Genomic DNA, 16,884 nt, shown 5'->3' with positions numbered 1-16,884 from the left:
GTTAAAATTTTATTCATTTGTTGTTAATTTTTTGTTATATGTATGTTATTTTTTGTTGTTTTTTTGTTGTTATTTTGATGTTATTTTCATATTACTTTTATATTGTTTTTTTGTTGATTTTATGTTGTTTTCGTGTTATATTTTAAAAAATCGTAAAAATATAAAAAAAAATAGTCTTTGAACGTAAAAATATAAATATTTTACAAAAAATTGTGACTTATATTATATAAATATTCTCATATTTATATGGGTTCTTTTGGCGAAATAGACCATTTGGGAAGTGAGCTTTAGTCGAAATATCTCTCATACTTCTCTTATTTATACTTTGGTGACAACTGACAAGTCCTTTTTTTTTTGTCACTGTGAAAGAAAACTGGATTATTTTTTTTAGCTCTTTATTTTTATCATTTATCTATATACATATATTATTTTTTGAGTTTTTACATTTATACTTTTATAATTAAATTTTTATTTATTTGTATAAAAATAACATAACCCTTTTCTTTAAAATGAAAAAAATCTAAAAAAAAAACATAAAAATAAAAAACACAGTATACATGACAATTTCCTTATATTGGAGAATAATGTACATTCATACCAATGTCTTAACCAACTTTTTTTTTAAAAAAAAAAATGGCTTAAATTCATGGTTCTCTTGTCACTATGTTGTTCATCCGTTCCAATTCGCATTATTTTAAACTGGTTACTTTTTAATATTAAATTATTTAATATTTATTAAAAAATATTTTTTTTACATAACTAACAACGAAATAATATAAATTATTATTATTTTATGTCTCTAATAATAAATTAAAATATATAAAATTAAAAATTAAAAAATTAAAGCAAGATGAAAAAAATTATATGTATAAAGAATAAATGCTGAATTTCGTTTTAGATTATATTTTCTTTATAACTAATAATAAAATTTACTTTTTTTTTTTTTTTTTGAAGGAAAATGGAAACTTTATTAAATAGAAGAATCATCCATTACAATAGAAAGAAAATCAGTGGGAACATTATCCTCACTAAAAATACGATCTGGATACAAACAAGAACTACGAGCAAGCCAATGTGCAGCTTTGTTTACAGATTGTTTAACAAAAGTAATTGTGACTGACGGTAAATCGGCGAGAAGAGAACGACAAGCCGCCACCTGAAGACCAAAAGGCGAAGGAATAGTAACCGTACTTTGAATTGCCTGAACAACAACCAAAGAATCAGTTTCAACCTCAACCGGACCCCATTGCTTACGCTTTATCCAACTCAAAGCCTCCTTAACCCCCATCAATTCAGCCAGAGCCGAATCCACCTGTCCCGCCCGCAAAACTGTGAACCCTTCCATGAACCGGCCCTGATAATCCCGAGCCACCCCAGCCGCTCCAAATTGTCCGTCTCCTGCAAAGATTGCACCATCGACATTTACCTTAATCTTTCCCATAACCGGTTTCACCCAATGCTCCAATTCCATACTTGACTCCGAAGGTACAAGTAGAGAACCCATTCTCCTTTTTTGAGCATTTCTCCATTGATTAAGGACTACTCTTGCCAATAGAATAACCTCCGCTGCTGACATCGATTTGTCTCGCCAAACCAACTCATTACGGGCATACCAGATCCCCCAAATAATCATTAGCAGTTCTTCTTGGGCTGCAGTCGAATGTTGTACCAGAGTCCGACTAAACCAATCCCAAAACGTCCCCATAGGCACATTGCTCCAGGTTAAAGCCGAAAGATGCCAACAAGACCTTGCAAAGGGACATTGCACCAGAAGATGAATAATAGTCTCAGACATTTGGTTACACATAGGACAGATCTCGTCGAGAGGAATGTGTTTGGTATTAAGTTGAACCTTAGTAGCCAAACAACCAGACAAAGCACGCCACATAAGTTGGTGCACTTTGGGTGGAACCTGAAGTTTCCATGCAATTTTCCAAATCTTGATCTCAAAATCACTAATATTAGTGACCTCTGCATGGTGCATCAATCGATAAGCCTCCTTTACAGTATAAATGCCATGGAGATCCATATGCCAGTACCAAGTGTCAAAAGGAGTCTCCTGATCAATGGTGGTCTTTAGGATACTCTCCTTATCTCGATCATTAAAAATATCCGAAATCACCTCAATATCCCAAACCCGATCACCCACCACCATAAGGTTGTCAACCGTCCAAGTCGCCATACCCTCAACCGTAGAAGTAACCCACGGGTTGGAGTCATCTGCAAGCCAAGGATCAAACTGAACACTAACATTTGTACCTGGACCAACCACCCGCCGAGCCCCTTTCTTGATCAGTTCTTGTGTTTCAAAAATACTCTTCCATATGAAACTAGGATTCGGCCCAAGAGAAGCTCTCAGAAAAGTCCCATGAGGGTAATAACGGGCCTTATACACCCTACTAACAAGAGAGTGATCTTGTGTGACTAACCTCCAAGCTTGTTTTCCCAACATGGCTAAGTTAAAATCCCGTAAATGTCGAAAGCCAAGACCACCATGATGCTTATGACGGCATAGCTTATTCCAACTTGCCCAACTCACCCCACGACTCTGATTGGAACCCGAACTCCACCAATATTTACTCATCATTCCTTCCAACTTGTTACAAGTTTCCACCGGCAACAAAAACACCGACATAGCATAAGTAGGAAGAGCTTGGGCAACTGTTTTTATCAACACCTCTTTACCCGCTTTTGAAAGCAAACGACCTTCCCAACTCTGAATTCTTTTCTGCATCTTGTCCTTCAGAAAGCCAAGAATGGCATTCTTATTACGGCCCATGACACAGGGAAGACCAAGATACAAACTATTCTCTGGAGCTTCATTCATACGGAGAAGGTTACACATTTCTTGTCTGGAAGCCGAAGAAGTGTTGAGACTAAAGAAGATAGTAGACTTTGAGTAATTAACACACTGACCAGAGGCTTGTTCAAATAGCTGGAGCAGAAGAAGAACACTATTCGCCTCCCTATCAATAGCCTTACAATAGATATAGCAGTCATCCGCAAACAGCATATGTGAAATAATTGGGGCACCATTACACACACGACAACCATGAAGAGCTCCCCTAGCTTCGAATCTCCTTATAAGAGAAGAAAAACCTTCAGCACACAAAAGAAATAAATAAGGAGAAAGAGGATCACCTTGTCTGAGACCCCGTCCAGGAACAATTGGCCCCATCTCACGACCCCCATGAGTAATAGTGTATGTGACCGTTGAGACACAATGCAAGATAAGATCAACCACCCGAACATCAAAGCCCATTTTGATCATCATATTTCTGAGAAAAATCCACTCAACACGATCATACGCTTTACTCATATCAAGCTTAAGAGCCATATAACCTTCCTTTCCAACTCTCTTCCGCTTAAGATAATGCATTACCTCAAACGAAATCATAATATTATCAGTTATAAGTCGGCCCGGAATGAAGGCACTTTGATTTTCTGAGATGACAAAAGGAAGAACCTGCTTCAACCGATTAGCTAGAACCTTAGAGCACACCTTATAAAGGACATTACAAAGAGCAATCGGACGCAAATCACCCATAGTAGTGACGGTTTTCTTCTTAGGGATTAATACCAAATTTGTATGATTAAGACCATTCGGCAAACGACCAAATAAGAAAAAAGAGCGGACCTGTTTGATGACATCATCACCCACAATTGGCCAACACTTTTGATAAAAACCAGGAGTCATACCATCCGGCCTAGGGGATTTATCAGGGTGCATCTGAAATAATGCCGATTTAACCTCTTCCTGAGTAACAGGTTGCAAAAGAGAATCATTCTGCAGAGGAGTCACAGTTGAAGAAATCCCAGCAATAACATCATCCATAGAACAATTAGAACTAGTGAACAGATTCTGAAAATAAGAGCACATAACATCAGGTAAGCCCGAGTCCCAATCAACCCACCTCCCATCTTCGCACTGAAGTTTATCAATAGCATTCATGCGACGCCGAGAAGATGCAGTGGCATGAAAGAACTTACTGTTTTTATCCCCCTCTTGAAGCCACAATTGCTTCGATCGCTGGCGCCAAAATACCTCTTTCTGAGTAAGAACCTCAAATAGTTCTGTCTCAGCCTCCTTATACTTAGTAATAGCATCAGGATCTCGACCTTGTTTCCACCGTCGAACCTCATTCCTCCAATATTTTATACGAGAAGCAAAATTACCCGAGTAATCTTTGCCCCAAACCGAAAGCAACTCCCCACACCTTTGGATCTTTTCTTGGATACCCACTAAATAATACTCCTCCCAACACTCCTTTACTACTTGATAACAGAGAGGTTCCCGAAGCCAACAATTTTCAAAGCGGAATTTACGATTCCCAGGAACAATATTATGAATAACCACATCAAGTAAAATAGGACAATGATCAGAAGAAGATACCTCAAGGTTAATAAGTTTGGCTTGAGGAAAAAGTTGGAGCCACCTTTCAGTCACCAGAGCACGATCTAAACGAACCTCTATCCAGTTATTCGTCCCACGACTCTTCTCCCAAGTAAACTGATGCCCCAGAATGTCTAAGTCAATCAGCCCACATTCCTGAATAGTATCCCGAAAACCATCAATTAACCAGTTAGGATAGGGGTGTCCCCGATCTTTTGTCGTCCTGAGAGAGGACATTATTCATATCACCAATCACACACCAAGGAAGAGTGTTCCCATGAGCCAAAGTCCGAAGTTGCTCCCAAGAAGACCCACGCAGACTCCTTTTCGACTCCCCATAAAATCCCGTAAGACGACACTCCCCAATATTACTAGACCGAACCTCCACATCAACAAAGTTTGTTGCAAAATTCAAAACTTTGACATCATCCTTATTCCTCCATAATAACGCTACCCCCCCCACTTCTACCACATGCATCTACCGCAAACACTCCTTCAAATTTCAACTTCACTCGAACTCGCTCCAACACATCTTTACGACACAAAGTTTCACACAAAAAGATAAAATCAGGTTTCTTATGGGCCACAGTATCAATAAGGAATTGTATCGCCCGTGGGTTGCCCATCCCACGACAATTCCAACTTAACGTACTCATAATGCCCGGTGGGTCTGGAAACCAGAGCCCACCTCGAACCCGTTTTTTGAGGGTCCATCAACAGCCAATTCAACACTATCCTCCATAATAAAATTTACTTTTGATCTACTACATTTTGAAATATATTTGTATCATATGTAATAGATTTTTAAATTATTATTTTTTGCATTAAAATATTAAATTATATATATAATTTTTTTTTAAATATCTATTCTATATAAAGTATACCTATATAACTGAAATTCTTGGTTTTTGAGAATTTTATGGGTGACTTTTAATTTTTATTTAATAAAATAATAAAATATTATATATCTATAATAAAATAATAATAAATATCCTAAATTAAATATTTGAATTTAAACTGATATTAACAATCACCTCAATTAAATATCCTAAAACAAGAAATATATATTTATATTTATGCAACACTATTTATTACTATTTAATATTGATAGCTTGGAGGAGGAAATAGGAGTTGGATTGAGTTTTTTAATAGTTAATTATTGATTGGAAAAGTGTGCCGTCCGTGGAAAGCAAGTTATAATTTCAGCTATTGTTGATGTTTTAGAATTAATTACTTCTTTAATTGAAAAAGGTTGCTCACTTGATGAAGCTAGATATTTCTGTGGCTTCTATTCACATTTAAGAATGACATACATCGCCAAAAGGGAAGTTTTGTGTTATGGGTTGAACTTTTGGAGTTTTTGGTGATATTATTTTTGATTAATTAATCAATATATGTACAATAATTTAAATTAATCTTATAATTTTAACTTTTTAATTCAATTAATAATTATTTGTCACGTAATTATTAAGTCTTTTCCTTTTAATTTTTCTTTTGTTGATGATGCTAATTTATTCATATTTTGATTTCTACAATTTTTGTGTTCAGACCATTAAAGTAGTGTTCCACTAGGAGATTTAACGAGTTTGGCCCTTTCGCTAATGACCTCTAAGAGTTCAAATTCCAGTATTGTATAAATTTTGCTCCATCTCCAAAATATGATTGTTTGTTTCATATTTTTCTTCTCTATATTCTTTCAGGTATGCAAATGTCAAGACACCTGAACGTCATGTGCGCACACGCTTATATTTTACATCAGTGAGTAGAGCAATTCTTTCTATCATTCTTCTATGTTCTTAAAGATTAGAAACCATTGTTCTTAGTTTCTCTCTGCAACCTGTAAATCTTCATCTTCCTTTTTCTTATTTTTTTTTCTTCTTCTCACCTTAGATTTGAACCATGTGAGATCTTCCCACCAAATTTACCTTATATATTCACACTCCAATCCAGATCTGATGAAGAATGCGTACAACCATGAAGACGAAGGGGAGGAGGAGAAGCCTCAGATATTGGAGTTTCCTCGAAGTAGATGACTAGATGGTGGTGGTTATTGCATATCAATGGCAGTTCTTAACCTCAAATGGAAGTGTGGCTGTTGTTTTCTTGGTGTTATAACTGGAACAAAATTGAAGGATTTTTTAGAAACTCGTAATTTTGTGAACATTTTTTTGTGAGATTACAATTTTATATTTCATCTTTTTGTTCTTTGGTCTGTTCAGATGTATTTTGCTTCCATTATATTTTTTTTCTCGCAACAATCAAGAAGTTTGTTTCGAAGAATCAATAGCAAAATTCCTAACTTCTTTGATTTGCAGTCATATATTGTATTCAGTATTTACTTTTAAACATTACTAACAACATCATTACATTAATTGAATATACATATTAATAATATTTTTCCTTTAATTATTTGTTGTATTATTTTTAAATAAAGCAAGACACACCTAGCATAAAACTCAGTATACGTGCCTCGCACGTAGTATTTTACTAGTACATAAATATGTGTGAATTCGCTTGAATCGGTTATTTTTATATGTGAATCAATCAAAATGTAATCTAGACAAGTGCAGACTTTAAATTTTCCAATCTAATTCAATGTGCGCAAATATAAATATCCACACTTTGCAGATTAAATTAGATTAGATTGAGAATTAAATTGAATTAAATATTTTATAAACATTTACCTGCCACCAAAATTGAATATAAAAATCAACATGACAAAATAGATATTTATAAAGGAGATGTCCCCATGGCATGGTGTCAGCCCAATAAAACATTCAAATAATGCATTAAGTAGGATTAAAAATTGTGGCCACTCTCAACTTGTGACCAACTAATTTGAGAATTGCGTATTAGAAAAGAGCAATATTATAACACACCAAGCATGTAGTGTTCTTCGACCAAAAAAATAAGCATGTCCCGTTCAACGCATAACCAATACGATGCTACAATTGGCACAAGTTCCCGTTCAATCATACAAAATAAAAAATAATATTACTACTTATTTTTCATAATCATTTTTACATGCATACTTAATAAAATTAAAAAAATACCCTCCAAAATGAAACACTATGGCTATTAACGATGCATGTGTTGACAGTGAAAATGGTAGCAAACTTCCTGGATCTAGCAGGCTTAACTGATACAGAGATATAACGATGACGTTTTATTATCCAATTTTTTATCTTGAATGTTATATTCATGTTATATTCCCAACTCCCATGTTCATTTTTTTAACACAATGTTTCCAGTTCAATTTAATTGTCTATGAGATGATGGTTAGTTTTAATTTGCACTTTGTTTTTTTCCTTCTTTTTAACTCGATTCAATCATCTAGCCAAACAGCCCAACCCAACCGTTAATTGGAAAAAAAGAAGAAACATTTCGCCAAAAAGGATGAGAAAGTCCCTTTTGCCATATATACAGAGACCAACAATAAGCTTCCAGTGTACCACCTATAATGGAAAAAAATTCCTAACTTTTATGGACAATGTCCCTTTCAAATACTTCCACTGGAAACCAAAATCATCACATTCATGGATTGGATGGGCTTTCTACATGCTTGTTTGCCATGCCTTTAGGGCTCAAATCACCCTCACCGATGGAGGAGACATTTTCCTCGGTCTCTGCAGGGCTGCCCTTGGTCGTTAAATGACCTTGTTCAACTGAATTCATCCCACAGTTATCTTGACTTCTTGATCCATTATTATTAGTCAAGATGTACTGGCAAGAATGTGAATCAATGGATTCTGTACCGATCCGAGATCGGACAGCAGAGCTGAACAACGGCTGCATCAATCGTTTTCTATCAGGACACTCACGCAGCGATGTTCGACAAATAGGACATGTCGAGTGCTGCTGCAGCCATATGTCTATGCAGGTTACATGGAAGGAGTGTCCGCAGTAAGGAAGGATCCGCAATACATCTTCGTCACGGTACTCCTCAAGGCAAGCAGTGCACCTGCCACATGAAAAAGAACATAGCCATTTAGGTGGAAATCCAAAGGTCATTTTTAGTCTCTCAAAAGAAAATCACAAACAATTCGGATGATGTTTTGCTTCTATGGTCCTCATTTCCTTAAAACTGTGAAGAAGAAGAACAAAGAAAATAAGAACAGAAAAGAAAAAAATATCAACTGTACAATTTTCTCCACCAATATATTAATAAGTATTTAAAGGTTAAGTTCGAAGAATTAAGCAGCATGTTTAATACTAAACGATTACTCTTAGTCAGTAAAACCATTTTACCATTAGAAAAATTAAGAATAACACGTTGAGACAGTGAATAACAGACAGAACATCAGATGCTAGAACAACAGACCAATACCAAAATCATTTAAATAACTGAATATATATTATATGAACAAAGGAAAAATAAGCATGGCTAGCTTTCTTGAGAAAATTATATTGAATTGCGTGTAAGGCCCCAAGATAGAACAAACTTCCTTTATGAGAAATGGTGATTCCTGTTTTGATAGAAACATAGTACATGTCCAGCATTAGAAGCTGCAGGTTTCATGGTCGTAAGGAACACACCTCGAACACCTAAGAGATTTCCAAATTAATTGCAGCAGAAGTTTCTAGGAAGAATTACTGGGCATAAATATGCCTACGCCCCATATAGCGTGATTAGCACAATTCTAAACATCCAACTACTTAGTTCCTACAAACAAATGCCACTAAACCTTTGCCGGAAAAAAAATAACATGAGTGCGGATGCACACGCAACACAATAATAGAAGAATAGCAGCTAAGCTTGGGACATTTTAGAACAGAAGAACGGGTTCGATCACTAAGTTGTTGATCTAAGCATTAATATGCCTCTCAACAAAACTGATACTCTAATAATATAATTAAATAATGAAGTTTTTCATATAAACTAAGATAACCTTCTGTACTAATTCTAGTTGACTGCGGTGCACACCTCATAAAAATTTAATGCACTAAATTACAATACAATTATTATGGGAATAAGCACTTTAGGTGACAAAGTCGGATAAGTTTGGCAGGAAAAAAAACAAAAACTACATAATAATATGATACACTGTTGGTACACAGCATTACAGTACAGCAAGCAACTACATGATTGATGCCATACTATACTAACTTCAATATTTTCAGGAATAAATATTAAAAGACTTCAATTATGAAAATACACTGTTGATACATTGATAATACAACTCCATTCCATGATTGGTGTCCTTATCTATTACAGCAATCAGAACCGATGACAACTGCATTGGGGCCCAAACTATTTTTAAACCGGATTAATTTTTTTAACGCTGTAGTTCTAAAACTGGATCTACTTATATTTTAGACTCCAATATGCTCACAATACATGTTAGGTTAGGTGCATCCTCACCATCTCATTTTGCCTTTCCCTCTTTTAGTGTGCTCATACTTTAGTTTTATGAGAACAATAGACAATTGTGATCTATCTGAATCAGGATTCACTACTCTGGAGACACCCTAATATTTTAATAATTAAGGATTCCAAAAGATGTCAAATAATACGGGACCTGTAGAAAGAAGAATGTATCCCCTGATATGTAATCCATGCCTATGACACAAAGACTACTATATAAGTTTTACTTATTCCGATAGACAGACCATGCAATTCTTGCACATAACCAATCACCTTAACATAATCAAATTTTCATCACAAAAGTAGGAGAAATCGAAAAGCGAGAAGAATGGTAATAATGAAAGAAACATACTGAGCGTCTTCTGAAGATGAGAAAAATGCATCACTGAACTTCTTTGTGGGAAAGCTAGCTATCACTACAGGTTCAAGGCCATGTAAACCCCGTTCCAGCTGTACCAATGAAAAAACAAAACAGCATAAGTACATGGTCCACTGGGAGGATCCTGCTGAAGACTATATATGACGCTATAAAACGAACTAACAGTCAATCATACGAATTATTATCGTGAAACTAGGCCATACTTTTTCACAGCAGATTCATCACCCATAAGTGTTTTGTAATGAGAGAAAAAGAATTACAGGAAAAATACATAGCCAATTATGATGACAATAACAAAAGTAGGATTGACTACTGGTACTAAGGGAGAAAATTTGACCACAGTAAAGAAAACAGACACATAGAAATACGTCAATATCTTGAGCTGAGTACACTAAGTCAACATAGACAAAGATACATAAATTCATAATTAAAAAAAAAAACACCTAAGAAAATTTGTCAAGACGGCGGAAAATCCACTAATGATAAGAATTGTGAAATCTAAATAACAGTATAAATGCAATGGAAGTCAGTACTCAAAAGTCTCAAGCAAATTTAACATAGATATCCATCCATTAGGGTTAAAAAAGTCATATATGAAGAAAAACTTAACAAGAAAAAAAGCGATAGTAAGACTAATCACAACCACATAATCAGACCAATTATGAGAAATACCCAGATGATAATTTTCCTTAATAAAGCTTAAGCGGAAATACACCTCAATGAACAATTATATAAACACAGAATAAACGAGAAACTCCAAGAAAATAGAGGGAAGAAAACAGAGGGAAAAGGGGGGAATGAAGCTTACAATACTGAGATCAGATCTGGAAGCAATGGGGAAGGAACGCCTAGAAGCATTGAGATGAATCCGAGCACAGATAAGCCTTGTGCAAACGAAGACGATGAACAAGATGCTCACGGCGAATCCTATGACCGTCATCACCAGGTTTATTCCTGAAGATATCATCTTCTCTTTTTATCTTTCTTCCGAAAAATAAAAAATTTATAAATTCCGCTTAAACCCAAATAAAAAATTCCTCCAAAAACGTTTTCTCAAGTAAAAAAAAGAGAGAGAGAAAAAAGAAAAGAAAAAAGTGTCTCAGTTGATCATCTTCACAGTAGCGAATCCCCTTCTAAAGTCGATCAAAAATGTGACAAACCCTAAAGAGAGTTGAAGTAATTAGGGTGCAGGGTATGAGCCACTTGTCGCGAAGAGGCCAGAAAGTGAGAGAAAGCTAGTGTTTTATCCGTGAATCCAAACAGCACATTTTGATTTTGTCTTAGTTTAGGTGTTAGCGTGTGGAGAAGGCGAGTGTCGTATTGTTGAAGAAAGAATGGAAACCTTGGAGAGAATGGATGCCATAGAAGGTTGGGCAGAGCTACAGTAAGACTGTAAAAGAGTAATGAGAGAAAGAATCGGCGAAATGGAAGGGATGAGAGAGAGAGAAAGAGATATTAATCTGAGTCTAAGCTCAGAGTCAGATCCATCCAAGTGAATAATAACCAAACACCCCCAAATTATCTCACATACACAGAAACACAATCTCCCCCAACTTATATTTACGAAATATTATATAATATTTTAAAATATATAAATATTATTATATTGCATATTTCTTTTCTTTTTCTCTCTCGAAATTAAGTATAATTTAGATTAACCACTTCACTAGAATAGAGGCTTATAAGATGGAATCTAAGAAATGTAATATAAAGATATTTCTATTGAAAAAAAAAAAGTGTAATTTAAATTTGGATTGAATTTTCAAAATCAGTTATTTATAGTAATTGTTTGCGAGTCTTGCTCACTTAGCTCAAGCTTTACTCGCAGATTACCCTCGGGCTTAAGATTCAACATTTAATCCTACGGCTGCATTCCTTATTGATGTCGATGGTGCTGAAACTTGGGCCAAACTAGCAAAAAACACCTGAAAGATTAATGAAGATGCTGTCATTTTTTCCAGAACTGCAACTTATAGCTTTGCAGAGGTGATTAGGGATGAAACTGGCGCATTGGTGGAAGCTTTGGGTGTTAAGGAGACACTGAGTTGGGTTAATCAGAAAGATTGGATGAAGGTTGTCATTGAAACTAAATCTTAGTGTGGTGCTGTAACGCCCCCGCTTCAAGCCTCCATTGGTTCCTTACACCCACGGAATAATGGCTCTTATACACGAGTACGCCACTCTGGCTGCTTTCTGGATCGATGACTGACCCTACAGACCAACACAAGTGTTTATCAATCAATCTATTTAAGCCCTCTTCAACTGTGTAGTCCCATACATACACAGTCTCAGAATCATCCCACTTGACCTTCCCCAGGCGGTGTGGGATTGCACAGCTTACCCGGTGTTTCCCCTTACGGATCACGGGACTACTGACTGTCACAGGTGCAAGCGTTACGTAGCTCTATTCCTATAGTTTCATACTTTGGGAGTACTATTTCTGATTGTAAGATGTTGTTAAATGACTTGAGAGATGTTTACGTCAATTTTATTAGACGTTCTGCAAATAGTGCGAGCATCCTATTTAGTTGCTGATCGTGTTATCAGGAGTAGTGATGTTATTCTAGATTTTAATATGTATTCACTGTGGATTGCAATTAATAAAAATGATCAATTTTTTCAAAAAAAAAATTATTTTGGAGTCTTAATTTCTAAAAAGTTAAAATTAAGTTATTAGATCCAATTATAATTAAAACATTTGTTAACTTTGCGAAAGAAATCAAAATATTTTTTAAAATAAATAGATCTGAAAATCTGTTTTCTGAGAAAAAGTCAAGTAACTCAAATCCCATTTTATTTATTTATTCTTTTGCTTAACTAAATCCGAAAAATATGTGATTATGTAATTGAGAAAAATCAGATCCAAATGTCTATTTTTATTTTTTAAAAAACACAGTGTCCGAAAATTGTATAAAAACCTTTCAGCAAAAAAAAATATATATATAAACCTTAGAAAAAAAAAATACATGTTTAACTTTATATTTTCCATTTTAAATTTATGTATTAGTTAATTTAGTTATTACCTTAAAATGTTTACTGTTATCTTAAACACAAATTTGTTACGTGTTAATTTTAATTGGTATGTCAATTAGTTCAAATTTTACAAATAAGTTCAAATTTTATTAATTCCAATTCATATCATTTCCCATGTAAAAAAAATCTATATAATCAGATTGGGAGATACGGTTCATAAATAACTTAACAATGGTAAAAATATTATAGCCGAAAGCATATTTATAAAATCAATTAAGTATATTATTTTTTATTATTACAAAGTAAGATAAAAATATTATTAACATATTTTTTATATAAATAATTGAAAATATTTATAAACGGCACGCGTCGCGCGGTTTGTAACCTAATTTTACTAATATAATCACTAAAGCTCAAATTTTATTGATTCCAATTAAGATCATTTCCCATGTAAAAAAAAAATCACATCATTGATTCATTTCAGTGGTTATAAAATTATAATATATGGTTATAAATTCTTAAGTTTTAATTTATAAATTTGTAATTATAATTACAGTTACAAGAAAACTTTATTATTACAAATTTATAATGTTCTTTAAATGACAGTTCAGTTCTTTAGTTTTTTTTATATATAATTTTAATCTTTTTCCAAAATCTCCCTATAATTTATGCACATATATTTTTTTTTTTCCAAATATACATTGTATTTAAATGGTTAAATTTAAAATATCCTGTCCAAAAATAAAAGAATTAAATACCCTTGACATGAAAAAAAAAAAAAAAAAAAAAACCCTTATTTTAAAGGTAATTTTGATTCTTTGTATTCTATAAAAAAAAAAAATTTACTAAAGCATATATTCCATATACACACCTTTTGCATAACATAATTACATTTGTACGTGGCTTTGTTATCATAATATTATCATATTTTTGGCTAGGAAAAAAAAATTAGGGTGTGTTTGGAAGTAATTGTGTAATTACTAGGTAGGGTAATTATGGTGATAATTAAACAATTCAGTAATTTTTACATTACTATATTTTAAAATGTAAACTGTGTTTAGATATGAAGTGGTCACTACATATGAATTCCTAATACCTTGTTTGACAAAATAGTTAATAATTACATGAGAAAATAATATTTTTTAGTAGCTAATGTTAAATATGAAAAGTTTTTAGTAATTACACTGTGTATTTACATTCAATTCTCATAGGGGCATGAGAATTGGAGAGTGTAATTAGAACTCATCAATTACTTCCAATTACACAGTTATAGTGTAATTACATAGTCAGACAAACATGTCAAATTGTGTAATTACCTCCAATTACAGTGTGGTGTGGCTTTCTAATTTCACTAAACAAATCTCATTTTATATATTAAAGTCAAATTAGGATATAATGCCAATGGAATAAGTATTATTTAGTTGGAAAGAATAAAAATATAGAAATTAAAATAGAAATAGGAATGAAATTAAATTTAAACTTGATAAAAATAAATTATTAAAAAAATTCTCATCTTGCATTGGAATATTCATTCCTCCCACTTCAAAATGAAATAGTTATTCTATTTGGAAAATATATTCAATTAAAATGGCATTTCATACTTTAAAATGTAACTAAACAAATCTTTAATAAAAGTGGAAATTTCAAAAAAAATATATATATATATATATATATAATTAAACAAAAAAATAAAATAAAAATTATTTACTTTCTATTTTATTGCATTTCATTACATAAATATAGGAATAGTAGTAGGAATGAATAGTAATGTGAATGAGATAATAAAAGTAAATTTATTTCCATTCTATTACATATAATTACCTCTAACCAAATTCAACTAAAAAATAAATAAAAAATCTGATGCAACAAATAATAATCAATAAGGCATCAACTTTTTTTTTTCTTTCTATTTGCGTGTCTCCAAGCAACTTGCTAAAAAAAATTCTTAACTATCACATAAATGAAGGAATCACAAGCCAAATTTTAAGATAATGGATTTCTTTTTCGTGCCATTGTCACAAAGTACTGAAATTCCAAATCCAAATAACTTTTCCCTAGTTGGTATTACTTAAATAACTAAAACCCAAAAAAATGATATAAAAAAGAAAGATATTTCTTCTCCAAAAAAAGTAAAATATGTTACAAGTGTAGAATAATGTCAATATACACAAGATTTTGATGACTTCAATGTCCTCTAATTAAAGCATAGAAATGGACAAAGAAAAAGGGATTAAGGAGAGTTGGTGGCCTGGTGATTTCTAAGCAAAACATAATGACATTATCATCATATCAATGGCTTAATTCCTATAAACAAATCATAATGACTTGGCAACTTAAGGATATTACATTACAAAGAATCCTAAAAGATATTTTTAAATTAATAAAAAATATTGCACTAAAGTTTGCAGTGAGTGACAAAGTTAGAACATGTTTGATAAAATGTTAAATGAGTGATGTAGTGTTATATTTAGTATTTACTATTTAGCTTGTGTTAAATTTGACGCACATTTTTTTAATTACTGTTACGTATTTTGTAATCACATTATATTGTTATTAATAATATTTTTAAAATATTTATTTTATTAATAATATTTTGTTTATTAAAGTATAATTACAAATATTGTAATAAATATAGTTTTAACTTCCTTTTTATAATAAATGTAGCATTATTTTTATATCTTGGAATATTTTTAGAATCCACACAACGGCAATTTATATGAGAATAAGAGCTCGTTTGGAACTTCGTATTAGGTCGTATTGTATTGTATTATATTATATTGAATTAGATTATATATTATATTTTTATATAATATTATGTTAAATTTTAATTTATACTAAAATATTATATATTTAAGTGTACATAAAAATTAATACCACGTATAGTTTTACATAAAAATATTGCATAAAATACAATTCAAAATAATACAATACAATACAATATACGACTTAATACGGCGTTCCAAACGAGCCCTAAATATCTCTAGTAGATTATGCGCTATTTGTTCAAAAATATAAATACAGATCTAAGATTCAACTTGAGGGGACACAATTTTTTTTTTAGGAAATGTGTGCTATTTTATTTTCTATCTAATAAAAAAAACTTACTAAATCATACATCTCAACACATGTATAAAATGAATTAAATTTATCAAAAAAAAATTAAAATAGAAAAAAATGAATTAAAATATTGTCACATGTCACCTCATTTTTTTGGATACTGTTCTTTATATAAATATATCAATTATATATTTGACATTGCATGCATGTTTCCAGTGAACTATGGTGTCGTTCAGTAACACTTTTGTTTTATATTTTTTTAATCACAAAATGAAAGTAAAATTTTTATTTTTAAAAAATTTATTTTTGAAAAATAAAAATGCGTTCTGTAACTACTTTTGTTTTTTCAATTTTAAAAACAGAAAACAAAAGTGTGTTCTGTAAAGTTTATTTTTATTTTTATTTTTTTGATTTTATTTAAGTCAGGTCTAGGTCCGGGGTCGAATTCAGATCCGGGTCAGAGGTCGGGTTCAGCACAAGGGCTGTGGGAGAGGATTTGGATTCGGGTCATGTCGGAGTCCAAAATATTGATTAAGAAAAAAAACTGTTTAAAAAAATATTAAAAGTGATTTTTTTTTTTTTTTAAATTTTGATTCTCAATTAAAAAATTGAAAAGCAAAAACAGTTTTATAGAACATGTTTTTAAAAAATATTTTTACTTTCTAATTTTAAAAACAAAAAATTGATTAAAAAAGTGTACCAAACGCCACCTAATTA

The 16,884-nt window shown here is 32.3% G+C and overlaps 2 protein-coding genes and 1 long non-coding RNA gene across 3 annotated transcripts; 1 reads left to right on the top strand and 2 right to left on the bottom strand.

The window, feature by feature from the left end:
- Positions 1 to 970: 970 nt before the first annotated feature.
- Positions 971 to 4,871, bottom strand: LOC133033858 (uncharacterized). The gene is made up of 2 exons (XM_061108900.1): positions 4,650 to 4,871; positions 971 to 4,549 (listed from the first exon to the last, which is right to left on the bottom strand). The coding sequence occupies exons 1-2, from the start codon at positions 4,869 to 4,871 to the stop codon at positions 971 to 973; spliced, it is 3,801 nt and encodes a 1,266-aa protein (XP_060964883.1).
- Positions 4,872 to 7,727: 2,856 nt separating this feature from the next.
- Positions 7,728 to 11,769, bottom strand: LOC115706169 (putative RING-H2 finger protein ATL71). The gene is made up of 3 exons (XM_030633713.2): positions 10,946 to 11,769; positions 10,111 to 10,208; positions 7,728 to 8,354 (listed from the first exon to the last, which is right to left on the bottom strand). The coding sequence occupies exons 1-3, from the start codon at positions 11,102 to 11,104 to the stop codon at positions 7,928 to 7,930; spliced, it is 684 nt and encodes a 227-aa protein (XP_030489573.2). The 5' UTR covers positions 11,105 to 11,769; the 3' UTR covers positions 7,728 to 7,927.
- LOC115706170 (uncharacterized) lies at positions 10,950 to 12,667 on the top strand. Its single transcript, XR_004009571.2, has 2 exons — positions 10,950 to 11,083; positions 11,966 to 12,667. It is a non-coding gene; the product is annotated as an uncharacterized LOC115706170 (long non-coding RNA).
- Positions 12,668 to 16,884: the final 4,217 nt, after the last annotated feature.

The sequence above is a fragment of the Cannabis sativa genome, chromosome 1 (genome assembly GCF_029168945.1).
Source record: "Cannabis sativa cultivar Pink pepper isolate KNU-18-1 chromosome 1, ASM2916894v1, whole genome shotgun sequence".
NCBI lineage: Eukaryota > Viridiplantae > Streptophyta > Magnoliopsida > Rosales > Cannabaceae > Cannabis > Cannabis sativa.
The sequence above is the reverse complement of the archived record's forward strand: the minus strand, read 5'-3'. Positions and strand labels throughout refer to the sequence as shown.